At 43.5% G+C, this 27,297-nt stretch overlaps 1 protein-coding gene and 1 long non-coding RNA gene across 2 annotated transcripts in view; both read right to left on the reverse strand.

Annotated features, from left to right (window-relative positions):
• Window positions 1-5,963: 5,963 nt before the first annotated feature.
• On the reverse strand, window positions 5,964-10,195 carry LOC137874528 (uncharacterized). Its single transcript, XR_011103322.1, has 5 exons — window positions 10,058-10,195; window positions 8,878-9,009; window positions 8,282-8,430; window positions 7,420-7,515; window positions 5,964-6,503 (listed from the first exon to the last, which is right to left on the reverse strand). It is a non-coding gene; the product is annotated as an uncharacterized lncRNA (long non-coding RNA).
• A 10,360-nt stretch (window positions 10,196-20,555) lies between these two features.
• LOC137874819 (salivary glue protein Sgs-3-like) overlaps window positions 20,556-27,297 on the reverse strand; it is a gene marked incomplete at both ends in the record, with an annotated part of 40,758 nt that continues 34,016 nt past the window's right edge. The window contains one exon of the mRNA XM_068713788.1: window positions 20,556-21,194. Within this exon, the coding sequence (XP_068569889.1) occupies window positions 20,556-21,194 (639 nt within the window). The remainder of the gene's footprint in view (window positions 21,195-27,297) is intronic.

Raw genomic sequence — 27,297 nt, forward strand, 5'->3', positions numbered from 1 at the left:
GGAGAGGAAGAATCAGGAGATGGAAACAGCCCTCCGCTGCATGGTCATCCAGAACCCTGCCTCCTGGTCCCGCCAGTTGATGTGGGTGGAGTATGCGCATAACACCCTGACCAGCTCCGCCACAGGCATGTCACCTTTCCAGTGTTCCTATGGGTTCCAGCCACCTCTGTTCCCCACAGGTTTCCTGCCCTTTTGGCCAGACATTCATCCACCGCTGCCGCCAGACCTGGGCAAGGGCCCGAGCTGATCGCTATGCAACAGCAGCTAACCATCACCGCACTCCAGCCCCCATCTAACAGGTGGGTCAGAGGGTGTGGCTGTCTACCCGGGACCTACCCTTGCGGGTGGAGTCCAAGAAGCTTGGCCCAAGATTCATCGGGCCTTTTGAGACTGAGAGGATCATCAACCCGGCGGCAGTAGGGCTCAAGCTCCTCAGAGCCATGCGCATACATCCCACATTCCACATATCCAAGATCAAACCTGTCCGGGAGAGTCCCCCGACCACGAGAGCCTGCCACTGTTTTCCTGTGAATATTCTCCCCGTTGTGTGCCCCGAAGAAAATAAAGCTTTGATTCAAACTATCCCTGGTGTCTGTCGTACTGCTCCTGGGTCCTTACTACACCCGTTACATTAACATTGTATATAATATGTTAGAATGCTATATATGTTTACATTTCATCTGCTTATCCTCACAATATAGTTAGATGTAGAGGCCATTCTGCCAACAGTAAATCTGAGTAAATCACTCAGTTAGGTGCTGGACATTCTTGTAGAACAGAGGTCTTCAACAGGGGGTCCGCGACATTTTTGGTTGATAAGACAATTTAAAAAAAATATATATATATATTTTTTTCATAAATTTAAATGTCTTTAAATACACATTACCATGAATCCAACGAATGGATAAATGGAGGCAGAAAATGTTATCTTTCAGTCAGAAATGCACACATTCAGCGACACACAGGAGCTCTCTCAAGCTGGGCTTTACTCACAGCGTGAGACTAGCCTGGACCTGTCCCTCCAAGCCTCCTGCACACAAAGAAGAGGACTCGCCCCTATCACGAGGCCGCATGTTACATGCTGGCTCTGTCAGGTTCCCTGTGATTGACCGAGAGCCTATTCAGTCCCCAGCTGACTAAGATCCCAGACACAAGGACGCACGCTGCAATATTATTTGAAAAGATACCGTTGTAAATATTGTTGTTTTTTTAATTAAAAAACAACATTTACTTCACCCATGAATCCTTGTGCAATCATTTTTGCAAGATATTCCTGGCTAAAACACTGTAGCTCCTATCCACAACAGCCAACTACTGAGGCCAGTATATTATTATTATTATTATTAAGTGTATGGACATTGTTATGAGCGAAAATGGATTGTTTTGTAACTCGACCAAAAAACATGAATCTGTCCATTATTTTAACAGTTCAGTTTTGTATGCAAGATAACAGGTATGTTTATGCATGGCAGTAGCACTAATAGGCCATCACTCATTTTTCGTTTCCACATTTATGTTTGAAATAAAAACGTCAATATGAATAGCTTGTATGCATGATTATCATGCAATTGACAGACAATGTTGATATTGGCATTGGTATCAGTTGACAAGGTATGTTTATAAATGTCAGTGGCACGGCCACCGTACTCACTGTACCTTTAAAATAAAAACATGAATATATGAACCTGAGTATTACTTGAATAGCTTAGTATTGAATGCACAATAACAAGGTATGCTTATACATGGCACTAGGCCCAGTTTAATACAAAACACAATTTTATACAATCTATATAGTCGGGGGTCCCTGCTCCATCTCTCTATCAGTTTGGGGGTCCTTGGCCTGAAAAACATTGAAGACCCCTGTTGTAGAATGATTTGCATCATAATGATTCAACCACTGATAATCTTCAGGTGAAAGTGAATAAGAAAACTCACTTGAAGACTTAAAAGACAATTTATAATAGAATGTCACATCATTTGATAGGTTTACTCTCAGCCTCATTCTTATTTGCATACATGTTGCAGTGTTCCTGTTATTATCATACCCATAAAGTAAAAGATCTTCAAAGGTTTAATAAGATTTGATAATTACTGTTGCATGTCACAGTTTTTTTATGATTTGCCATATTTTATGGAAGTCTAGTGTAAGTGTTCCTGACTAGTCTTTGAGAGGCTACTGATTTACGGAAATGCAGTGACGATGCAATAAGATAAGTTCAGGAAAATAATAGACCTCTTTGACCACTACAACGGACCGATAAACAGATGTCCTCCGATTGTCCTCATGAGACCTGGATATAGTGGCTTACATCTGATAAATTGATGTCTCCAATTCACACTTGGAACTAGTTCTACCTCATTTAGCTATGTTTAGTGTCCTCTGTACTTCAATTCATACAAGTTAAGATTTGGTTAGGTGGAGGAAAGTTTTGGGGATAGTACTGGGTATAAGAACACAATATACATGATACTCTTTGCATATATATTATACCTGTTTGACAAAATATTTACATTATCCATGCATATTTTTGTGATAATTTATTTAGTATGGAAATGTATTGGTTTGGACAAATGCTAATCACAATTAGGAGAGAAAAATTATTAAATAACTAGGTGATTATAGTGTTACGGTATATCACAGACTAACTTCCCTTTTTATCTTAACCTGGGAAAGATTGCCTGTGGTTGAAACAATGGTGGTATTGTCCACATAAAGTAAAGGAAACAGAGAGACAGAGTTGTGCCACTTTTTCAAGTGTGCCAGGTTCAGCTTCTTATGGTTACAAGTTTTCATTTGCTGCGTGTATGTTTGGTACTTTCCTGACTGAAATGTGCATGGTAAACTTTCCAAAACGCTTAAAATATTGTCTAATACCTGTGTGCCAATGTTTGTAAGTCTGTAATTTTCATCATACGTGGACAGGCAAATGTAAACTTTTAGTGTTTGTGTAGTTTTAATATGTTCTCCGTTTTGTGTAATATACAGTTGTGGTCAAAAGTTTACATACACTTGTAAAGAACATAATGTCATGGCTCTCTTGAGTTTCCAGTTATTTCTACAACTCAGATTTTTCTCTGATAGAGTGATTGGAACAGATACTTCTTTGTCACAAAAAAAATTCATGAAGTTTGGTTCTTTCATGACTTTATTATGGGTTAACAGAAAAAGTGACAAAATCTGCTGGGTCAAAAATATACATACTGCAACATGAATTAGCAATTTTAGTGACTTAGAAAGTTGTGTCAATGAAATGAGCTTCATAGCATGGCCTCTTAACTTCTTGTGAGTGATTATGAGTGACTACAGCTGGTGTCTTCTCTGAGGCCATTTAAATAGGGCTCATTGGATACAAACGCCCACAAACGCTACAATGGGAAAGTCAAAGGAGCTCAGCATGGATCTGAAAAAGCGAATCATTGACTTCAACAAGTCAGGAAAGTCACTTGGAGCCATTTCAAAGCAGCTGCAGGTCCCAAGAGCAACAGTGCAAACAATTGTTTGTAAGTATAAAGTGCATGGCACTGTTTTGTCACTGCCACGATCAGGAAGAAAACGCAAGCTATCACCTGCTGCTGAGAGAAAATTGGTCAGGAGGGTGAAGAGTCAACCGAGAACCACCAAAAAGCAGATCTGCCAAGAATTAGAAGCTGCTGGAACACAGGTGTCAGTGTCCACAGTCAAGCGTGTTTTGCATCTCCATGGACTGAGAGGCTGCCGTGCAAGAAGGAAGCCCTTGCTCCAAAAGCGGCACCTTAAGGCTCGACTGAAGTTTGCTGCTGATCACATGGACAAAGATAAGACCTTCTGGAGGAAAGTTCTGTGGTCAGACGAAACAAAAATCGAGCTGTTTGGCCACAATGCCCAGCAATATGTTTGGAGGAGAAAAGGTGAGGCCTTTAACCCCAAGAACACCATGCCTACCGTCAAGCACGGTGGTGGTAGTATTATGCTGTGGGGCTGTTTTGCTGCCAATGGAACTGGTGCTTTACAGAGAGTAAATGGGATAATGAAGAAGGAGGATTACCTTCAAATTCTTCAAGATAACCTAAAATCATCAGCCCGAAGGTTGGGTCTTGGGCGCAGTTGGGTGTTCCAACAGGACAATGTCCCCAAACACACATCAAAAGTGGTAATGGAATGGCTAAATCAGGCTAGAATTAGGGTTTTAGAATGGCCTTCCCAAAGTCCTGACTTAAATCCCATTGAGAACATGTGGACAATGCTGAAGAAACAAGTCCATGTCAGAAAGCCATCAAATTTAACTGAACTGCACCAATTCTGTCAAGAGGAGTGGTCAAAGATTCAACGAGAAGCTTGCCAGAAGCTTGTGGATGGCTACCAAAAGCGCCTAATTGAAGTGAAAATGGCCAAGGGACATGTAACCAAATATTAGCACTGCTGTATGTATATTTTTGACCCAGCAGATTTGATCACTTTTTCTGTTAACCCATAATAAAGTCATGAAAGAACCAAACTTCATGAATGTTTTTTGTGACAAAGAAGTATCTGTTCCAATCACTCTATCAGAGAAAAATCAGAGTTGTAGAAATAACTGGAAACTCAAGAGAGCCATGACATTATGTTCTTTACGAGTGTATGTAAACTTTTGACCACAACTGTATAAATCTATCCAATTGAGTTAAAGCTAATAGGTCTTTTTTTCTCCAGGTGCATCAACAATCTTTGACTGAAATTTATCAACAGGTATGTATCATACTTTTATGCAATACACAATATGCTGTGATACCACATTTCACACACAGTAGATGTTGTGTAAACAGTTTGTTCTGCAATACAAAATGTGATTATTACAACTTATTGTATCAACTTTTGCTGGTTAAAAAGCTGCTTTTCTAGTTTTGATTGTCAGTGATGTTCAAAATAAGTAGTTCCAACCTAGATTTGAAATTAAAGCAGCAGAAAATATACAAGTACTGATCACAAATGTCTCATAAACATGCAATTAAGTTATGACAGTCATCATTTTCCACACCCTAGTTACTATGTGAATTTTATCACATTGACACTAATTAATACGGTTGTTGTGAATATACTTTAGATGTCACACAAAAACGCTATAAACTCCATTTCAATGCATTAAGTTTGAGGGGTCAGATGCCAAAACCGAGATCTCCCCCCGGACTGTTGGAAGGCGGGGGCGGACGACTTCGGAGTTGATGGAGAATGGTTATCGAGAGCCGCGGGTAACGTGGATGGCTACACGCAGCCGAGGTTGCTGGCAACGAAGCGTGGTGAGAGAAGGAGGGAACTACGGGACTTCGGGACAAGGCTGGTCGTCCGGAAGGGTTGAAAACGAGCCTTTGAGCAAAGGTAAGCGGTTTTAAGATTTTGCTTGTCTGTAGTACGTCATATTGGAGCTGAGTTGAAGTTTGGTTGTTGTCTGTCATGCATCGTGTTGAAGCTGAAATCAGAGAGCGTTTGCACTCTAAAGAAAAAAAAAAAAAAGTTGAGAACTTTTAAAAAGTTAAGCAACCAGCTGCAATGCTTTTTTGAGTATACTCAACTAATGGCTTATGCGTTGTGTCAACTTAGGATAAAAAGTTCACTCAAAGTGCTATCTTAAATTTGTCAAACTTAACATTACTATTTAGACCTACTTATGTACTTAAGTTAAGAACACTTGAAATTTAAAATTGGAGAAACTTGAAATTGTGTGTTCTTATAGATTGAAAACATACTTCAACAGCACTGCACATTTTATGTTGAGTGAACCTTACTTTAAACTTAAAATGTTTCGTTACTAAATTTCACTAAATTTCATTAGTTGAGTATACTCAAAAAAGCATTGCAGCTGGTTGCTTAACTTTTTTAAGTTTTCTCAACTTTCTCACTTTTCTTTTTTTACAGCCTTCATTTTTAATTAAAAATGTACACCATAAAGAAAACAAAAATATCTTAAAACACAAAATGTTTAATAACAATAAGTAAACATTTGCTTGCAAAACAACATTAATGTCTTTCAATTTCAACACTTGAATAGTAGACAGCAGAGGGTCAACATCCTTAAAATCTTCATTTCACGCCATTTTAAACCCAAAGACACAACAAATAATAAACTTGTTTAACATCTAATACTTAAGGATGTTGACCAATTTGGTCAACTCACACCATCGGCATTTGGTCAAGTTGGCGACATTTCAGTCCCTCATGAAAATCCAGCCAAGACCATATGGGGGGGGTTTAGATATGGAAGGCTACTTCAGCAAACTGTCCTTTAAGGACTGAACCCGGGCAGAGCACTGGGTACCAAGGTTCCTGAACACCTTTTGAATTACTTCAAAAATGTGTACCTTATGTCCTTCGGATAGTCCAGGTTAAGAGCCTAGATGAGCCCAAACAAAAGGGCAAATGCGGTTGGGAAGTCGCATACATCATCCAGGACAATCCGTTCCTCAATAACCAGGGCGATGCTTATTATTGTTGGACTGAGTATTCCAAGTTCAACTCCCTTGAAACAAAATTCCTCCGGGTCTGCATTCTACTGAAAAACAAGCATACAGAGACTATAATAAATATTCACCCCCTCTTTAAAGTTTCCTCTCCATTCTGTAACAATACAATTGAAAAGTCAAAATACATTTTTGGCCGGTAAATTTTCTGCAGATTTTAAAAACTAAAATATACCACTTTCATACCGTATTCACCCCCTACACATTTGTATTATAGTATTTGAATATATAAATATTCATACTCTGAATGTCTTGTCAAAATTAAATAAATAAATAGAGCAAAATACAGGGAAACATTTGCTCTCACTGTACAAGCTCCCTTTAATTCAATAAGTGACAAAATACTGAAGGAACTGGAGCAAATCTGCCATTAAACAATGGACAAAGTCACTCCAAATCTGCCAGATTCTTACTCTAAAGACTTGTAGTGGCAAAGGGTGCTAATGGTGTGTAGGGGCTTTTTATTTTTATTTTCTCAAAAAGATTATCTCACCAAAAAGGTATTTTGACTTTAAAATGTACTGACAGAGAATGACTTTACAATTAAAAATACTGAGAAAATATGTATATGCATCATTTTTAAGTCAGACAAATCTTCAACAGGTCTAAATACTTTCTGAATGCACTGTATATGAGGTCTCAAAACCCATGACCAATTTGGGCTTGGAATTATAAATGTTACCAGTAAATTTGAAGGAGAATTGCTGTTACAAAATGCATGTGATGCAGGCACCACACTCAAATGTAACCTTGATGCTACAGTAATATTGCCAGTATTGGCGATGTCACATGAAATTATATGTTAAAAACTGTAAAGTCACACTTATTAAACTATTTAGGTGGATTAGCAAAGTAACAGTGAAGTAGAAATGAGGGTTTGATGAAAGTTTGCATTAGTGTTTTCTTGCTCAATGTGCAACCTTAATGACATTGACACATTAGTCTTACCAGATATTTCTTCAGAAAGCCATCCGGGTTCTCCCTCACAAAGAAAGGTAGACCTCGTAGAACTGTAGACTTTCTGTGGGCAAGCACATCAGTTGTCTGAAAAATATAAAATGAAGATTAAAAATGTATTTATTTATAATAATTATAATTCCAAAAATTCAATGCAAACTATAAAAGACAAAAGGCATTATTCAAATAAATTTGGCAAAATGGTTCCAGCATGGTAGCATGCAGTTCAGGTCGGCTGTATTCACCAACTAAATGAACCCATATTATACCACTGTATATATGGGCACCATGTTTTTGGACATAGCTTAAGTGTGAAAACACAATAACGCTCTCTTGCCTTTCATCTCCGAAATCACCAGTTTCAAATGTCAATTAAGTCAAACAATACAATACACCTGTGAACATTAACGTGTATTCATATTTATTTTGTTAGACAAACTCTGAAATATTAAGAGTGATCTGATGGTAAATGCTCTGCTCCAATGTTATGGTTTGCATAGTTGAGAGGAAACCCATTCGGTGTGCAATCTTATAACTATTTGATGCTTGCTTGACCGCAGTATATTTTAAATCTAGATTTAAATTTTTACACATCCTTCAACCAGAAATATGATTGATTGAATTTAATTTATTGCCAAGCTCCAAAAACATAGTGTAGAACAGGGACCGTGAAACGAGCACATCAACTGGGACTGATGTTTTGTGGCCCCAATACAACGTGATAAAACGGCATATAGGCCTTTATAATTGATATCTTGAAAATGCCTCTCGTCTGTCCCCCAGTTTTTGGTCCCAGTTCAAATCTAATTGAGGACCCCTGCTATACCACATGCACTTCCTACTTATTGATTACCTGTTCATCAGAGTTGTCTAGAAGGATCCTCATGTCCTTTCCAAGTGTTCCGCTGCGTGATCTGTACAGCTTAGTAAGCTGCGATGAGTGTGCATCCAATGATGACAGGAAGGTCTTCTTCAGGTCCACTCGAGTAATTCTGTAGAACTCTGCACAAAACAGTTTGCATGTAAAGAAACTGATGCAAGTTCATGTTCAATTGTATAATCGTCCAAAGGCATTAGGTACGTGCTGCTTTCTATTTCAGAACAACCAACAGTAGGCTGTGGATCATTGTCCTCTGCAGGCAATTCTTCATCTGCTTCTGGTAGATCAGTTGGAGTTGTTGGGGAATTTACAGAATATCTAAATTCATTAACACTGTAAGATTTGTACTTCCGACTTACATGACTACTGAAGGACATTACTTGTAAATTCACAGTTTTTGAATGGACAACAAACAGTCACATGCTGCTTCAAATGAGCCATGAGATGGCCTATGTATTTTGCTGGCGCACAGAGGTCCTTAAAGTCACACAATTCACAACAAAATGTGACCTGCACTTTAGGTTTACCAGACTGTTTATGTACTCTTGAAAGGTGGGATTTTAACGCACCAGTTGTCTTGAAAGATCAGGTGCAGTCTGTATACAGGCACGGGAGTGACCAGAATCATCCCTGGTAAGGTCGTCGTCTGTAATGCTTTAAGAGGACATCTTGACTGGGGTGGAAAAACTTGCATCCAAATCCTATGAAGCAAGGAAAGATAAGAAAATGTCAATGTGCATAATTGTCAAAAATGCATGCAAATCTAACAGCTTCACATCCCCTTATTTTCAAAGACACTCAAAGATGGGCAATAAATATTGCCACGGAGTAATGGTACAATTTTTACTAAAACAGAAAAGCAGTTTGCCATGATTTATTACCTTAAATGTACACTGAGAATTTAAAAGATTATTTCACTAACTAACTATGTTTACCTTAAACAAGTGTGTAAAGGAGCAATTTGCAAGTCATTAAAATGGTTTTATCATAATGACAAACAATACAATGAGTGATGAGTGTCACTCATTGTATTGTTGGTGTACTACTTGTATTACTCAGTGGGGGTGACCACGAAAAGCAACACAACCTTCATTCCCCTTTTTGCTGAGTATTTTAAATTAGTATTTTAAATTAGTATTGATGCATTATTTGTCTTGTATCATCAGGGAAGGAAAAGCATAAGCCAAGGAGTCTTACTAGTAACAACAAGAAATGGGGTGAACAAAAGAACGGCGTGTTGCTTTATGTCTACTTCATTAGCTGAACGGTATCTAGTGCACCGTAATGGTACACGCGTTGTTAACTTAAGAGTAAACAAGCAGGCTAAAGCCCTCGAGTTACAACGCCACCAACACTAATGAACGGCGAAGCACTTTGCAGCAACATGTTAGCTAGCTAACAAAAAACAACCAATGCAGCTAACGGCGATATAAAGTTGTGCATGTGCATTCAACGTAGCAACGTTAGCTTTAGAACAGACGTTAGCTTTAATATGTGCAAATTCATTCGACCATGCAAAACCGCAAGCCGCGGGTCGTTATCGTTAAATTACACATGACGTTATGAACACGTGAAAAGTAGGCTGGGGTCCGTCACGTTGTAAACTTATTGATGTTAAGTTTTGCATTAAAAAATAACAGGTTCGCTGACTAGCCAGTTAGCTAACGCACTCCAGAACATACACAGCCTTACCTGGTTAATTTGTAACCAGTTAACGTTAGCTAACGCACTCAAGAACACCAGACTTACCTTGTTAATTTGTGCTCGAGGTAGACGGCATTCTGCAGCAACACTAGAACTGGCGTGGACCGGCGCGGAATTGCTATCTCTAACCGAAGGCACTGGTGTTGCGTAGTGGTAGACGTACTCTGCTGCTGCTGCTGCTGCTGCCGCCGCCGCCGCTGGTTTTACGGTGGTTGGCGGGGTTTTTTTTCTCTCTCTCTCTCTCTCTCTCTCTCTCTCTCTCTCTCTCTCTCTCTCTCTCTCTCTCTCTCTCTCTCTCTCTCTCTCTCTCTCTCTCTCTCTCTCTCTCTCTCTTTATTGAACATTGTCAACAGACAGATGTTCAGCAGGTCATGAACATTCTTACATGCTTAAGATTTAGGTATAAAAAGTAAATGTCAATCAAATGAAATCTGAAAATATAAAGTATCTAAACATAATGGTATCAAAGATCAAAGTATCTTAAACAGAGGCTAAAGAAGATAATGTTTTATTTATTTTATTTTATTATTTAAAATATATATATGTATACTATATCTATCTATCTATCTATCTTAAAAGTTTCAGTGGACTGCACTCCTTATCAGTAAAGTTAACATTTTGAGTTAGTTCAACTTTTTTGAAAGGGATTTGTTGACTCAACTTTAAAAACGGTGTTAGTACAACAAATTTGAAGTTGGGTTTTTTAGAGTGTGCTCGTATGTCGTACTTCATGTTGAAGCTGAATCAGAGAGAGTTTGCTTGTCGTGTCGTACTTTGTGTTGAAGCTGAAATCAGAGAGTGTTTGCTCATATGTCTTACTTCATGTTGAAGCTGAATCAGAGAGAGTTTGCTCGTCGTGCCGTACTTCGTGTTGAAGCTGAAATCAGAGAGCGTTTGCTCATATGTCGTACTTCATGTTGAAGCTGAAATCAGAGAGCGTTTGTTCGTATGTCTTACTTCATGTCGAAGCTGAGCCAGAGAGCGTTTGCTAGTCTGGATGGTAGAGGGATGTAGGGTAGGGATGGAGTGTTGCTCATCTGTCGATGTGAAAACAGAGTCGAAGAGGAAGTGAACGGGTTCATTGTGCTTAAATACTTTGTGCACAGGAAATGAGCCGTGTTCTGGGCATGGTCCTTGTTCCTGAACTAAGTTTGTGAAACTAAATATAATCAATTTCTTCAACAGGTTATCAAAATATTGACTTATCACCAAATTAAAGAAGAACAGAACTTAAATACAATTAGTATAGTCTAAATGTTTTAGAACATTTTACCCCTCTTTATGCTATATCAAATTCTCATGAAAACATGACGAAGTGATGTCTGGCCCTCTTCCTCATCACCTCTCAGTACAGGCAGCAGAGCTGGTCACACTCACTGAGACAGCAGCTGCTTTAACCCCCCAAACCACTCCACTCCCTCCAACCGGGAGACTTTGTCCTGGTAAAAGACTTCAGGATGAGGCACTGACAAGCTAAGCGGTGGCATGGACAGTTCCAGATTCTCCTCACCACCCACACAACTGTAAGGGTGGCAGGAAGTACAACCCAAAAACAGTCACTGTAAGAAGGTGCCTGCACCTACAGACTCACCTGAATCTTTTGACAGTGATACACACCTGAGTGTGGTCACCACAGGTGGACAACGGTGCGGCCTTAGAGGCACAATGTGTTGTCTACTGTTTTTAGCATGCAAATTGTAATACCTATTCTGTTTGCCCATCTTCCCTCCACAGCTTGTACTTATCTTAGTAATGCTACACAAGAACAGTAAAAATGCTCTTTAAATGTATTAGTCTCATGAATTTTTAATGCAGATGTTTCAAGTGGACTCCTGGAGAGGTTAATTGACGCTGCGCTTAGTGAAACAAATTTCATTACATTACAGTCATTTAGCAGACGCTTTTATCCAAAGCGACTTACAATTCAGTATCTATCTATACACCGTAGGCGCAGCTACCAGTTACAAGTAGTTGATGAAGAAGAAATTGAACCATTGATAGATATAAGTGTTTAGTTAGGGAAAGGTACCCTCGGACCATTAAGTGAAATAAAGGCCTCAGCGGTAGAGATACCCATGCAAGCTTGCTACGAAGAGGGATTGTCTTTCCATAGATTTAGTAAACTCACTATAAATAGTGAGTTAGGGGGGAATTTGTGAGAAAAATATGTTAAAAGCGCTTCTAGTGATGAATATTATGTGTTACAAAATGTTTACTTGTTGAAGTTTAAACCAGAAGAGGATTTGCTGAATATATCATGTGTCTGTGAGAGAGGAGGCCTCATGTCACTAACATATAAGGTAATGCATGCAGTTGGAGCTGGGACAGAGAGGTACAGAAGCTGCCTCCCAGGAGGGGGGTAGAAGTTGGGGCATGCGTCTGACCCACAGATCAACTGGTCACAGGACAGAAGGAGCTGATCAGCTTTCAGCCGATCACTGGGCTGATCGATGTGGTGACGAAAGTGTAATATGACACTTTACAGAGACTCTTGGGAGACAAAGAACTGTGTTTCTCCGGAGATTGGCAGACCTCCTATTGACCATGGGGCAGACATACCAGTCTGTGGTGTGGCCCGGATTGGGCCTCACTTTCATGATATATATACATACATTTTGTTATTAATAGTGTGATTCGGCTTGTACCTGTTTTAGCTTCTGTTAAATATCAAATAATTTTGATTTTGACCTGGACCTGCTGATTCCTGCCCTGCTTGCTGGTGGAACAAAGACAGCAGGGGGGGCTGCTTCTTCTCCTCTGTGGCCTTCTCCTCTGTTTGAGAAACTTTTGAACATAACAACTGTAAGCAGTTAACTGCAGGAACGGCCATTCGTTTAAAAACATTTAACTTTGGTTGATAGTGCTTTATTGCCAGAAACAGTGTTAAAGTGCTAATGCGCCTTTAATTACTGACAATCAATTATTTAGCTTCACATCCCTTTTGTTGATGCAACTATCATTTTCAAAATATCTTTTGGTTTAACTAATGTTTATGTCAACACTGATTATATAGGCCTACTGATAGTCTCATTTTGTTGGCTAACGTTAGCAGGCTTGGTACATTAAAAATCATTCCTGCATTAACTGTAAAGGGAGACAAACAGCATGCTAACGTTTCGTAACCTACAGTAGATGCCGCTGCCGCCATCTTGCAGCGGGTTCTGACCCATTCAAATAGAATAAAATGTGACTTTTGTGCTGCTTTTGGATGTCATAATGAAAGAAATGTCAAAACCAAGCAGCAGGGATCAGCATTTCACAGGCGAGAAGTTGTTTTACAATATTTTACTGTGATGAACGTGTTGAATTTGATATCAAAATAAATTATCCTTATTTTAAGCTTTCATAAAGTTAAGTGACTGTCCTGAAACTAAGTTAAACTATCTTTGGCAGGTCAAGATTAAAAGATTAACATTTTTATTATAGTTACAGTAGCTTAACAAAAACCCACTAACGTTAGCTTAATTATGACTTAAATCAAGTTGCAGCGTAGTAAAGTTGGCATGTTTGTCAACTTTTCAGTAGCGCAAAAAAAATTATTATGTAAAGGTTACTATTATTTATTTAGGAGATATTAATTAACGCCAATCACAGTTTTTACAACACATGTTTACTCGATATATATTTGTTGTAAAATTCTTAAAGAAAACACACTGTTAGTTTATTATGCAAGTTCATTTAGGCCTTCACAATGCCCACAAATGTCTCTTCCTGTTTCTGATATATTTATTTGAAAATTTTCTCAGAGTAACTTTTTAAACTTATACTTTCACAAACTAGTTTTCATCGAATTAAATATTGAATATTGAATGATGTTTTTGCTGGATGTAAATAATATAACTTCTGGTTAGATTTTGTAATGTCAGGTGTAGCCTAATGTGCTAGCTGGTTTGTGTTCATTGTTCAAACATGACACATCAATATCAACCATCTTAAGTTACTCTTCTAGACAAAATTACAAAGAGTAGACAAAGAAAAAAAATGGAGACACATTTTTAAGAGGGACCAAAGTGCAACAAAATAACTAGTTCCTGGTATCAGTAGCTATTAACGCTAACACAGGCAGGTGTAGCTGTAGGGTCTCAGCTAAGCTCTACTGATTAATTTATTAAAAACTATTGATTAACTATTCTTTTCTTGATCAATTGATTATTTTTCCATGTTTGAATAGACTAAATAAGATCAGTGTACTGATAATTTTACAAGACATTATTCTGACTGTGTAGTAATGAAAGGGTTAATGCTAGAGTTTTACTCCAGTGAAATTAAACTTTTCTTTCATTGTCAACTTTACTAACTGAGCAGCTCATAAAGACTTCATGTTAAAGTAAAATTTCTCAATGACGATTACTTATTATTGATCACTTATTTGTAAACTCAAAAAAGGAGAATGTTGCATTTAATGAGTAAATGTCAAGTTTCTAAGAACATTTATGCTAAAGATTATGCTTACTGTGGCAGCATTACGTCTTTTTCAACATAACTGTATTTTAAAATGCTTCTTTTTGGTGAGAGCCATTATGTAAACGGCTCGTCACCAGAGTCTTCCACAAGCTGCTAGCTTGACAGCTGAGAGTACTAACAATCACCATGTTTGTTGTTTACGTTCATTATGTTTGCGTTCATAATGCTAATTTTGGTGAAGTGACTTTTGAGGAAGGCCTGAAGGGAGGGGCTGTCAGTGGTGGCGACTTGGTGACTTTCTTGTGAGATGTAGCAACTTTTAGAGCTAGTGTTGCTTGCCACAAAAAAACACACAAGAGACAATTTCAATTCCTCAAAGATTGTGTATTTTGATTATTGTAAATGTTCTGACAGAAATTGTACAAACTAAAAATAATTTCACAGAATACAGCTGTGCGTGATTACATAAATACACTTTCTATAAATATGAAAATTGACAGTGCATTATTTTGACATGTATGTATACCATTACCTTTGATATAACTTCCTTCAAACAAGGGTGAAAGTGATTTCCAGCATGGCTAGTTTTACTTGTTTGGCAAACAAGCTTAAGGTTGCCTGCCGCTTGCCTGCCACTGCTGTTTTTACATTACATTACGATCATTTAGCAGACGCTTTTATCCAAAGCGACTTACAATTCAGTATTAAACAAGACAGCATTAGTAACTGTCATTATGTTAAATATTGCTAAAGCTCAGTGCTAAGGGAAGCAAAAGTAATTTTATTATTAATTGTGCAATCATTTTACGACATCCCAGGGTTTCCGATTATGTTGTTTAGCTTATTATTGTAGTGATGTATCAAATAGACCTGGTGCTTAAAGTTGGCTATGTCATTTCATCCGGTCCATGATCCTGGACATTCCCACACAGAAACATGTTTAGTTAGACAGACATACTCTTTCATTAATGTGTCCACTTATTGCAAATTTGATAGTAAGTTTATCCAAAGCTGTAAAAGACTTCTACTAGAATAATCTTGGATTTTTACTGACAACAAAATCATTTTTCATACCAGTGATTGCATTCATGTATTGATGTCAAGTCAAATGGAAATCGGCACTAATGCTATTGTTGGCTAAACAGTAGCTATTAAAAGGAGCCCGGTCCATTACTTGGGCTACTGAGGTGCTGTTTTCTTCCGGATCGATCTGTCTGACGCGCTGTTCTGTCAGCCTCGATTACCTCCGTGTTCACCTTTTGATTGCAAACATAATTCACCGACACGTTCACTTGGTATGAATATTAGTTTATTCGGTCGTGCAGTGGTACACATACTCTTTTGTGTGCAGTGGAGCAAACTCACTCTTACCGCGACAGCGGTCAAAACCCTTTCCCTTTCCGGGGTCCAACATCTGATGGCAATTAATTAATTACCTAATTGCTTATAAAGGTGAGCACAGGACCCAAGAACAGCGCCACCGAGTGTACAAATAGAGGAAAGGCAATTGATGGAAACATTTGGCACCTACAGTAGCCATGACAACACTACAAGGCAGGATGCGGTGATGAGACTGATCTTATGACTTCCACTTGAAGCTGTCGTAGTAGCTGGTGCTGCTACAGCTGCAGTAGCTAAGGTCGTAGTTGCAGCTGTTGTAGGTGCTGCAGTCGTAGGTGCTGCTGTTGTAGTTGCAGCTCTTGTAGCTGCTGCAGTCGTAGGTGATGCAGTCCTAGGTGCTGCTGTTGTAAGTGCTGCAGTCGTAGGTGCGGCAGTGAAACAAATCATTAGTTTGACAAACATTTGTGCAACTTTGGACATTTTTGATCAAGTAGCACTCATTATTGCTTACATGAGACATTCACAGTGATTGAGCTGGTTTCAATGTCAAAGCCGGTGACGTTTGGAGCTGCTTCGATCAATACTTCTCTAATCTCAGTTTTATTAGGAGTAGATGTCATGTTAAAGATAAGCTCCAAATGGTTGATGACTGATCCTGGTCTGCAAAAGGAGAAACAAAAAATTGAAAAGTTTGAAAAAGTTTGATGTGTTAGATTTAAGCCACTAACCCTGAATTGTAACAATTGTAAAACTGTATCTCTCAACATAATACCTGAATCGCACCACTTCCATGGAGCGATAGGACGAACCGTATCTGTTTTTGAACACTGGATCAAGCTGAAGCAACAGAAATAAAGTTGTATTTAAATGACCAGTGTGTAGGTTTGCGGGGGATCTATCAGTATAAATGAAGTAAAACATGCATAACTATGTTTAATGAGTTTCGTCTAAAATCAGCTGACACTAAAAATCTAAGAATTTGTATTTGTTGGCTTAGAATGAGCCCTTCATGAATATATAGGGAATGGATCCTCCCCCCGGAGTTTGCCTTGTTGCACCTGAGTGTTTATACAGTAGACCAGAAAGGACAAATCAAATACTGGCTCTACAGAGAGCGCTTTTATGTTTGGTTGAGGTCATGTAGTTTTCCGACACACGAGTGAGTCTGCAGTAATGTGAGCTGCGGTTTTGCAATTGCTGGTTCACGCTTTCCGGAAGGATTGAGCGGAGGGCCATTCAGTTTGTTGTTCCCCTTAATGTCTCCTTCATTAATTCCTTCTGGAAATTTGAATACGTGATTTTGTTATATCAAGTATAAATACTCTCAAGTAAGTTTTCAGTCCTTTGATTGGTTGCTTCAGCTCTGTAATTAAATAATTCAGTAGTTGAACCAGCTGGTTTTATTTTGAAGTGTGAGACTTACCTGTTTCATTATCATTGTAGCTCGGTTGTTGAAAGCTCGAGATGATTTTGTCTTCAAATAAAGAGTAAATGTGGATTGCAAAGATCTGAAAGTCACGTCTGTTAATGTGAATGCAACAGTTGATTTGATTTCTGAAGTCGTAGGGGCGTCTGTTGTATTTGTCACAGTCGTAGGTGCGGCTTTTGTTTTAAGTGCAGGAGTCGAAGGTGCTGTTGTTGTAGGTGCAACTGTTGTCTGTGCTGCAATTGTAGGTGCGGCTGTTGTTGTAGGTGCAGGAGTCGTAGGTGCTGCTGTTGTAGGTGCTATAGTTGTTGTAGTTGCAGGAGTTGTAGGTGCAGCTGTTGTAGGTGCAACTGTAGTTGTAGATGCTGCAGTCGTAGGTGCTGCTGTTGTAGGTGCTACAGTTGTTGAAGGTGCAGGAGTCGTAGGTGCAGCTGTTGTAGGTGCAACTGTAGTTGTAGGTGCTGCAGTCGTAGGTGCTGCTGTTGTAGGTGCTACAGTTGTTGTAGGTGCAGGAGTCGTAGGTGCTGCCGTGGTAGGTGCAACTGTGGTTGTAGGTGCTGCAGTCGTAGGTGCCGCTTTTGAAGGTGCAACTGTTGTCTGTGCTGCAGTTGTAGGTGCGGCTGTTGTAGTTGCCACAGTCGTAGGTGCGGCTGTAGTTGTAGATGCTGCAGTCGTAGGTGCTGCTGTTGTAGGTGCAACTGTAGTTGTAGGTGCTGCAGTCGTAGGTGCTGCTGTTGTAGGTGCTACAGTTGTTGTAGGTGCAGGAGTCGTAGGTGCAGGAGTCGTAGGTGCTGCCGTTGTAGGTGCAACTGTGGTTGTAAGTGTTGCAGTCGTAGGTGCTGCTGTTGTAGGTGCAACTGTTGTCTGTGCAGCAGTTGTAGGTGCGGCTGTTGTAGTTGCCACAGTCGTAGGTGCGGCTGTAGTTGTAGATGCTGCAATCGTAGGTGCTGCTGTTGTAGGTGCAACTGTTGTCTGTGCAGCAGTTGCAGGTGCAGCTGTTGTAGGTGCAGGAGTCATAGGTGCTGCAGTCGTAGGTGCTGCTGTTGTAGGTGCTATAGTTGTTGTAGGTGCAGGAGTCGTAGGTGCTGCCGTTGTAGGTGCAACTGTAGTTGTAGGTGCTGCAGTCGTAGGTGCTGCTGTTGTAGGTGCTACAGTTGTTGTAGGTGCAGGAGTCGTAGGTGCAGGAGTCGTAGGTGCTGCCGTTGTAGGTGCAACTGTGGTTGTAAGTGCTGCAGTCGTAGGTGCTGCTGTTGTAGGTGCAACTGTGGTTGTAGGTGCTGCAGTCGTAGGTGCCGCTGTTGTAGGTGCAACTGTTGTCTGTGCAGCAGTTGTAGGTGCGGCTGTTGTAGTTGCCACAGTCGTAGGTGCGGCTGTTGTTGTAGGTGCAGGAGTCGTAGGTGCTGCTGTTGTAGGTGCTACTGTTGTTGTACTTGCAGGAGTCGTAGGTGCAGCCGTTGTAGGTCCAACTCTAGTTGTAGGTGCTGCAGTCGAAGGTGCTGCAGTTGTAGGTGCTGCTTTTGTAGGTGCTACAGTTGTAGGTGCAGGAGTCGTAGATGCTGCGGTTATAGGTGCAACTGTGGTTGTAAGTGCTGCAGTCGTAGGTGCAACTGTTGTCTGTTCAGCAGTTGTGGGTGCGGCTGTTGTAGTTACCACAGTCGTAGGTACGGCTGTTGTTGTCGGTGCAGGAGTCGTAGGTGCTGCTGTTGTAGGTGCTACAGTTGTTGTCGTTGAAGGAGTCGTAGGTGTGGCTGTTGTAGGTGCAACTGTTGTTGTAGGTGCTGCAGTCGTAGGTGCTGCTGTTGTAGGTGCAACTGTTGTCTGTTCTGCAGTTGTAGGTGCGGCTGTTGTAGTTGCCACACTCGTAGGTGCGGCTATTGTAGTTGCCACAGTTGTAGGTGCGGCTGTTGTTGTAGGTGCAGGAGTCGTAGGTGCTGCTGTTGTAGGTGCTACAGTTGTAGTTGCAGGAGTTGTAGGTGCAGCTGTTGTAGGTGCAACTGTAGTTGTAGGTGCTGCAGTCGTAGGTGCTGAAGTCGTAGGTGCCGCTGTTGTAAGTGCAACTGTTGTCTGTGCTGCAGTTGTAGGTGCAACTGTAGTTGTAGGTGCAGGAGTCGTAGGTGCAACTGTTGTCTGTGCAGCAGTTGTAGGTGCAACTGTAGTTGTAGGTGCTGCAGTCGTAGGTGCTGCTGTTGTAGGTGCTACAGTTGTTGTAGGTGCAGGAGTCGTAGGTGCTGCTGTTGTAGGTGCTACAGTTGTAGTTGCAGGAGTTGTAGGTGCAGCTGTTAGAGGTGCAACTGTAGTTGTAGGTGCTGCAGTCGTAGATGCTGCTGTTGTAGGTGCTACAGTTGTTGTAGTTGAAGGAGTCGTAGGTGCGGCTGTTGTAGGTGCAACTATTGTTGTAGGTGCTGCAGTCGTAGGTGCTGCTGTTGTAGGTGCAACTGTTGTCTGTTCTGCTATTGTAGGTGCGGCTGTTGTAGTTGCCACACTCGTAGGTGCGGCTGTTGTAGTTGCCACAGTTGTAGGTGCGGCTGTTGTTGTAGGTGCAGGAGTCGTAGGTGCTGCTGTTGTAGTTGCTACAGTTGTAGTTGCAGGAGTTGTAGGTGCAGCTGTGGTAGGTGCAACTGTAGTTGTAGGTGCTGCAGTCGTAGGTGCTGCTGTTGTAGGTGCTACAGTTGTTGTAGGTGCAGGAGTCGTAGGTGCTGCTGTCGTAGGTGCAACTGTTGTCTGTTCAGAAGTTGTAGGTGCGGCTGTAGTAGTTGCCACAGTCGTAGGTACGGCTGTTGTTGTAGGTACAGGAGTCGTAGGTGCTGCTGTCGTAGGGGCAAATGTTGTCTGCTCAGCAGTTGTAGGTGCGGCTGTTGTAGTTACCACAGTCGTATGTACGGCTGTTGTTGTCGGTGCAGGAGTCGTTGGAGCTGCTGTTGTAGGTGCTACAGTTGTTGTCGTTGAAGTAGTCGTAGGTGCGGCTGTTGTAAATGCAACTGTTGTTGTAGGTGCTGCAGTTGTAGGTGCTGCTGTTGTAGGTGCAACTGTTGTCTGTTCCGCAGTTGTAGGTGCGGCTGTTGTAGTTGCCACACTCGTAGGTGCGGCTGTTGTTGTAGGTGCAGGAGTCGTAGGTGCTGCTGTTGTAGGTGCAGCAGTTGTAGTTGCAGGAGTTGTAGGTGCAGCTGTTGTAGGTGCAACTGTAGTTGTAGGTGCTGCAGTCGTAGGTGCTGCTGTTGTAGGTGCTACAGTTGTTGTAGGTGCAGGAGTCGTAGGTGCTGTTGTTGTAGGTGCAACTGTTGTCTGTGCTGCAGTTGTAGGTGTGGCTGTTGTAGTTGCCACAGTCATAGATGCAGCTGTTGTTGTAGGTGCAGGAGTTGTAGGTGCTGCTGTTGTAGGTGCTACAGTTGTTGTAGTTGAAGGAGTCGTAGGTGCGGCTGTTGTAGGTGCAACTGTTGTTGTATGTGCTGCAGTCGTAGGTGCTGCTGTTGTAGGTGCAACTGTTGTCTGTGCAGCAGTTGTAGGTGCGGCTGTTGTAGTTGCCACAGTCGTAGGTGCGGCTGTAGTTGTAGATTCTGCAATCGTAGGTGCTGCTGTTGTAGGTGCAACTGTTGTCTGTGCAGCAGTTGCAGGTGCAGCTGTTGTAGGTGCAGGAGTCGTAGGTGCTGCAGTCGTAGGTGCTGCTGTTGTAGGTGCTATAGTTGTTGTAGGTGCAGGAGTCGTAGGTGCTGCCGTTGTAGGTGCAACTGTTGTTGTAGGTGCTGCAGTCGTAGGTGCTGCTGTTGTAGGTGCTACAGTTGTTGTAGGTGCAGGAGTCGTAGGTGCTGCCGTTGTAGGTGCAACTGTGGTTGTAAGTGCTGCAGTCGTAGGTGCTGCTGTTGTGGGTGCAACTGTTGTCTGTGCAGCAGTTGTAGGTGCGGCTGTTGTAGTTGCCACAGTCGTAGGTGCGGCTGTAGTTGTAGATTCTGCAATCGTAGGTGCTGCTGTTGTAGGTGCAACTGTTGTCTGTGCAGCAGTTGCAGGTGCAGCTGTTGTAGGTGCAGGAGTCGTAGGTGCTGCTGTTGTAGGTGCTATAGTTGTTGTAGGTGCAGGAGTCGTAGGTGCTGCCGTTGTAGGTGCAACTGTTGTTGTAGGTGCTGCAGTCGTAGGTGCTGCTGTTGTAGGTGCTACAGTTGTTGTAGGTGCAGGAGTCGTAGGTGCAGGAGTCGTAGGTGCTGCCGTTGTAGGTGCAACTGTGGTTGTAAGTGCTGCAGTCGTAGGTGCTGCTGTTGTAGGTGAAACTGTGGTTGTAGGTGCTGCAGTCGTAGGTGCCGCTGTTGTAGGTGCAACTGTTGTCTGTGCAGCAGTTGTAGGTGCAGCTGTTGTAGTTGCCACAGTCGTAGGTGCGGCTGTTGTTGTAGGTGCAGGAGTCGTAGGTGCTGCTGTTGTAGGTGCTACTGTTGTTGTACTTGCAGGAGTCGTAGGTGCAGCCGTTGTAGGTGCAACTCTAGTTGTAGGTGCTGCAGTCGAAGGTGCTGCAGTTGTAGGTGCTGCTTTTGTAGGTGCTACAGTTGTAGGTGCAGGAGTCGTAGATGCTGCGGTTATAGGTGCAACTGTGGTTGTAAGTGCTACAGTCGTAGGTGAAACTGTTGTCTGTTCAGCAGTTGTAGGTGCGGCTGTTGTAGTTACCACAGTCGTAGGTACGGCTGTTGTTGTCGGTGCAGGAGTCGTAGGTGCTGCTGTTGTAGGTGCTACAGTTGTTGTCGTTGAAGGAGTCGTAGGTGTGGCTGTTGTAGGTGCAACTGTTGTTGTAGGTGCTGCAGTCGTAGGTGCTGCTGTTGTAGGTGCAACTGTTGTCTGTTCTGCAGTTGTAGGTGCGGCTGTTGTAGTTGCCACACTCGTAGGTGCGGCTATTGTAGTTGCCACAGTTGTAGGTGCGGCTGTTGTTGTAGGTGCAGGAGTCGTAGGTGCTGCTGTTGTAGGTGCTACAGTTGTAGTTGCAGGAGTTGTAGGTGCAGCTGTTGTAGGTGCAACTGTAGTTGTAGGTGCTGCAGTCTTAGGTGCTGAAGTCGTAGGTGCCGCTGTTGTAGGTGCAACTGTTGTCTGTGCTGCAGTTGTAGGTGCAACTGTAGTTGTAGGTGCAGGAGTCGTAGGTGCAACTGTTGTCTGTGCAGCAGTTGTAGGTGCAACTGTAGTTGTAGGTGCTGCAGTCGTAGGTGCTGCTGTTGTAGGTGCTACAGTTGTTGTAGGTGCAGGAGTCGTAGGTGCTGCTGTTGTAGGTGCTACAGTTGTAGTTGCAGGAGTTGTAGGTGCAGCTGTTAGAGGTGCAACTGTAGTTGTAGGTGCTGCAGTCGTAGATGCTGCTGTTGTAGGTGCTACAGTTGTTGTAGTTGAAGGAGTCGTAGGTGCGGCTGTTGTAGGTGCAACTGTTGTTGTAGGTGCTGCAGTCGTAGGTGCTGCTGTTGTAGGTGCAACTGTTGTCTGTTCTGCTGTTGTAGGTGCTGCTGTTGAAGTTGCCACACTCGTAGGTGCGGCTGTTGTAGTTGCCACAGTTGTAGGTGCGGCTGTTGTTGTAGGTGCAGGAGTCGTAGGTGCTGCTGTTGTAGTTGCTACAGTTGTAGTTGCAGGAGTTGTAGGTGCAGCTGTGGTAGGTGCAACTGTAGTTGTAGGTGCTGCAGTCGTAGGTGCTGCTGTTGTAGGTGCTACAGTTGTTGTAGGTGCAGGAGTCGTAGGTGCTGCTGTCGTAGGTGCAACTGTTGTCTGTTCAGTAGTTGTAGGTGCGGCTGTTGTAGTTGCCACAGTCGTAGGTACGGCTGTTGTTTTAGGTGCAGGAGTCGTAGGTGCTGCTGTTGTAGGTGCAACTGTTGTCTGTGCAGCAGTTGTAGGTGCGGCTGTTGTAGTTGCCACAGTCTTAGGTGCGGCTGTAGTTGTAGTTGCTGCAGTCGTAGGTGATGCTGTTGTAGGTGCAACCGTTGTCTGTGCTGCAGTTGTACGTGCGGCTGTTGTAGTTGCCACAGTCGTAGGTGGGGCTGTTGTTTTAGGTACAGGAGTCGTAGGTGCAGCTGTTGTAGGTGCAACTGTAGTTGTAGGTGCCGCTGTTGTAGGTGCAACTGTTGTATGTGCTGCAGTTGTAGGTGCGGCTGTTGGAGTTGCCACAGTCATAGGTGCAGCTGTTTTTGTTGGTGCAGGAGTCGTAGGTGCAACTGTTGTTTGTGCAGCAGTTGTAGGTGCGGCTGTTGTAGTTGCCACAGTTGTAGGTGCTGCTGTTGTTGTAGGTACAGGAGTCGTAGGTGCTGCTGTTGTAGGTGCTACAGTTGTAGTTGCAGGAGTTGTAGGTGTGGATGTTGTAGTTGCCACAGTCGTAGGTGCGGCTGGAGTTGTAGATGCTGCAGTCGTAGGTGCTGCTGTTGTAGGTGCAACTGTTGTCTGTGCAGCAGTTGCAGGTGCAGCTGTTGTAGGTGCCGGAGTCGTAGGTGCTGCAGTCGTAGGTGCTGCTGTTGTAGGTGCTATAGTTGTTGTAGGTGCAGGAGTCGTAGGTGCTGCCGTTGTAGGTGCAACTGTAGTTGTAGGTGCTGCAGTCGTAGGTGCTGCTGTTGTAGGTGCTACAGTTGTTGTAGGTGCAGGAGTCATAGGTGCAGGAGTCGTAGGTGCTGCCGTTGTAGGTGCAACTGTGGTTGTGAGTGCTGCAGTCGTAGGTGCTGCTGTTGTAGGTGCAACTGTTGTCTGTGCAGCAGTTGTAGGTGCGGCTGTTGTAGGTGCAGGAGTCGTAGGTGCTGCAGTCGTAGGTGCTACAGTTGTTGTAGGTGCAGGAGTCGTAGGTGCTGCTGTGGTAAGTGCAACTGTAGTTGTAGGTGCTGCAGTCGTAGGTGCTGCTGTTGTAGGTGCTACAGTTGTTGTAGGTGCAGGAGTCGTAGGTGCTGCTGTTGTAGGTGCAGCCGTTGTCTGTGCTGCAGTTGTAGGTGCGGCTGTTGTAGTTGCCACAGTCGTAGGTGGGGCTTTTGTTGTAGGTACAGGAGTCGTAGGTGCAGCTGTTGTAGGTGCAACTGTAGTTGTAGGTGCTGCAGTCGTAGGTGCCGTTGTTGTAGGTGCAACTGTTGTATGGGCTGCAGTTGTAGGTGCGGCTGTTGTAGTTGCCACAGTCATAGGTGCAGCTGTTTTTGTTGGTGCAGGAGTCGTAGGTGCAACTGTTGTTTGTGCAGCAGTTGTAGGTGCGGCTGTTGTAGTTGCCACAGTTGTAGGTGCTGCTGTTAGAGGTGCAACTGTAGTTGTAGGTGCTGCAGTCGTAGATGATGCTGTTGTAGGTGCTACAGTTGTTGTAGTTGATGGAGTCGTAGGTGCGGCTGTTGTAGGTGCAACTGTTGTTGTAGGTGCTGCAGTCGCAGGTGCTGCTGTTGTAGGTGCAACTGTTGTCTGTTCTGCTGTTGTAGGTTCTGCTGTTGTAGTTGCCACACTCGTAGGTGCGGCTGTTGTAGTTGACACAGTTGTAGGTGCGGCTGTTGTTGTAGGTGCAGGAGTCGTAAGTGCTGCTGTTGTAGATGCTACAGTTGTAGTTGCAGGAGTTGTAGGTGCAGCTGTTGTAGGTGCAACTGTATTTGTAGGTGCTGCAGTCGTAGGTGCTGCAGTCGTAGGTGCCGCTGTTGTAGGTGCAACTGTTGTCTGTGCAGCAGTTGTAGGTGCAGCTGTTGTCGTTGCAACTGTAGTTGTTGGTGCTGCAGTCTTAGGTGTTGCTGTTGTAAGTGCTACAGTTGTTGTAGGTTCAGGAGTCGTAGGTGCTGCTGTTGTAGGTGTTACAGTTGTAGTTGCAGGAGTTGTAGGTGCAGCTGTTGTAGGTGCAACTGTAGTTGTAGGTGCTGCAGTCGTAGGTGCTGCTGTTGTAGGTGCTACAGTTGTTGTAGGTGCAGGAGTCGTAGGTGCTGTTGTTGTAGGTGCAACTGTTGTCTGTTCAGCAGTTGTAGGTGCGGCTGTTGTAGTTACCACAGTCGTAGGTGCGGCTGTTGTTGTAGGTGCAGGAGTCATAGTTGCTTCTGTTGTAGGTGCTACAGTTGTTGTAGGTGCAGGAGTAGTAGGTGCTGCCGTTGTAGGTGCAACTGTGGTTGTAGGTGCTGCAGTCGTTGGTGACGCTGTTGTAGGTGCAACTGTTGTATGTGCTGCAGTTGTAGGTGCGGCTGTTGTAGTTGCCACAGTCATAGATGCAGCTGTAGTTGTAGGTGCAGGAGTCGTAGGTGCAACTGTTGTCTTTGCAGCAGTTGTAGGTGCGGCTGTTGTAGGTGCGGCTGTTGTTGTAGGTGCAGGAGTCGTAGGTGCTGCTGTTGTAGGTGCTGCAGTCGTAGGTGCTGCTGTCGTAGGTGCCGCTGTTGTAGGTGCAACTGTTGTCTGTGCTGCAGTCGTAGGTGCTGCTGTTGTAGGTGCTACAGTTATTGTAGGTGCAGGAGTCGTAGGTGCAACTGTGGTTGTAGGTGCTGCAGTCGTAGGTGCCTCTGTTGTAGGTGCAACTGTTGTCTGTGCAGCAGTTGTAGGTGCAGCTGTTGAAGGTGCAACTGTAGTTGTAGGTGCTACAGTCGTAGGTGCTGCTGTTGTAGGTGCTACAGTTGTAGTTGCAGGAGTTGTAGGTGCAGCTGTTAGAGGTGCAACTGTAGTTGTAGGTGCTGCAGTCGTAGATGCTGCTGTTGTAGGTGCTACAGTTGTTGTAGTTGAAGGAGTCGTAGGTGCGGCTGTTGTAGGTGCAACTGTTGTTGTAGGTGCTGCAGTCGCAGGTGCTGCTGTTGTAGGTGCAACTGTTGTCTGTTCTGCTGTTGTAGGTGCGGCTGTTGTAGTTGCCACACTCGTAGGTGCGGCTGTTGTAGTTGCCACAGTTGAAGGTGCGGCTGTTGTTGTAGGTGCAGGAGTCGAAGGTGCTGCTGTTGTAGGTGCTACAGTTGTAGTTGCTGGAGTTGTAGGTGCAGCTGTTGTAGGTGCAACTGTAGTTGTAGGTGCTGCAGTCGTATGTGCTGCTGTTGTAGGTGCTACAGTTGTTGTAGGTGCAGGAGTCGTAGGTGCTGCTGTCGTAGGTGCAACTGTTGTCTGTTCAGTAGTTGTAGGTGCGGCTGTAGTAGTTGCCACAGTCGTAGATACGTCTGTTGTTGTAGGTATAGTAGTTATAGGTGCTGCTGTTGTATGTGTAACTGTTGTCTGTGCATCAGTTGTAGGTGCGGCTGTTGTAGTTACCACAGTCGTAGGTGCGGCTGTTGTTGTAGGTGCAGGAGTCGTAGGTGCTGCTGTCGTAGGTGCAACTGTTGTCTGTTCAGCAGTTGTAGGTGCGGCTGTTGTAGTTGCCACACTCGTAGGTGCGGCTGTTGTTGTAGGTGCAGGAGTCGTAGGTGCTGCTGTTGTAGGTGCTACAGTTGTAGTTGCAGGAGTTGTAGGTGCAGCTGTTGTAGGTGCAACTGTATTTGTAGGTGCTGCAGTCGTAGGTGCTGCAGTCGTAGGTGCCGCTGTTGTAGGTGCAACTGTTGTCTGTGCAGCAGTTGTAGGTGCAGCTGTTGTAGGTGCAACTGTAGTTGTAGGTGCTGCAGTCGTAGGTGCTGCTGTTGCAGGTGCTACAGTTGTTGTAGGTGCAGGAGTCGTAGGTGCTGTTGTTGTAGGTGCAACTGTTGTCTGTGCTGCAGTTGTAGTTGCGGCTGTTGTAGTTGCCACAGTCATAGATGCAGCTGTTGTTGTAGGTGCAGGAGTTGTAGGTGCTGCTGTTGTATGTGCTACAGTTGTTGTAGTTGAAGGAGTCGTAGATGCGGCTGTCGTAGGTGCAACTGTTGTTGTAGGTGCTGCAGTCGTAGGTGCTGCTGTTGTAGGTGCAACTGTTGTCTGTGCAGCAGTTGTGGGTGCGGCTGTTGTAGTTGCCACAGTCGTAGGTGCGGATGTAGTTGTAGTTGCTGCAGTCGTAGGTGCTGCTGTTGTTGTAGATGCAGGAGTTGTAGGTGCTGCTGGTGTATGTGCGACTGTTGTTTGTGCAGCAGTTGTAGGTGCGGTTGTTGTAGTTGCCACAGTCATAGGTGCGGCTGTTGTTGTAGGTGCAGGAGTCGTAGTTGCTGCTGTTGTAGGTGCAACTGTTGTCTGTGCAGCAGTTGTAGGTGCAGCTGTTGAAGGTGCAACTGTAGTTGTAGGTGCTGCAGTGGTAGGTGCT

This window comes from Cebidichthys violaceus, unplaced genomic scaffold (genome assembly GCF_023349555.1).
Source record: "Cebidichthys violaceus isolate CVI_PGR_0920_01 unplaced genomic scaffold, fCebVio1.0.p SCAF_19, whole genome shotgun sequence".
Lineage (NCBI taxonomy): Eukaryota > Metazoa > Chordata > Actinopteri > Perciformes > Stichaeidae > Cebidichthys > Cebidichthys violaceus.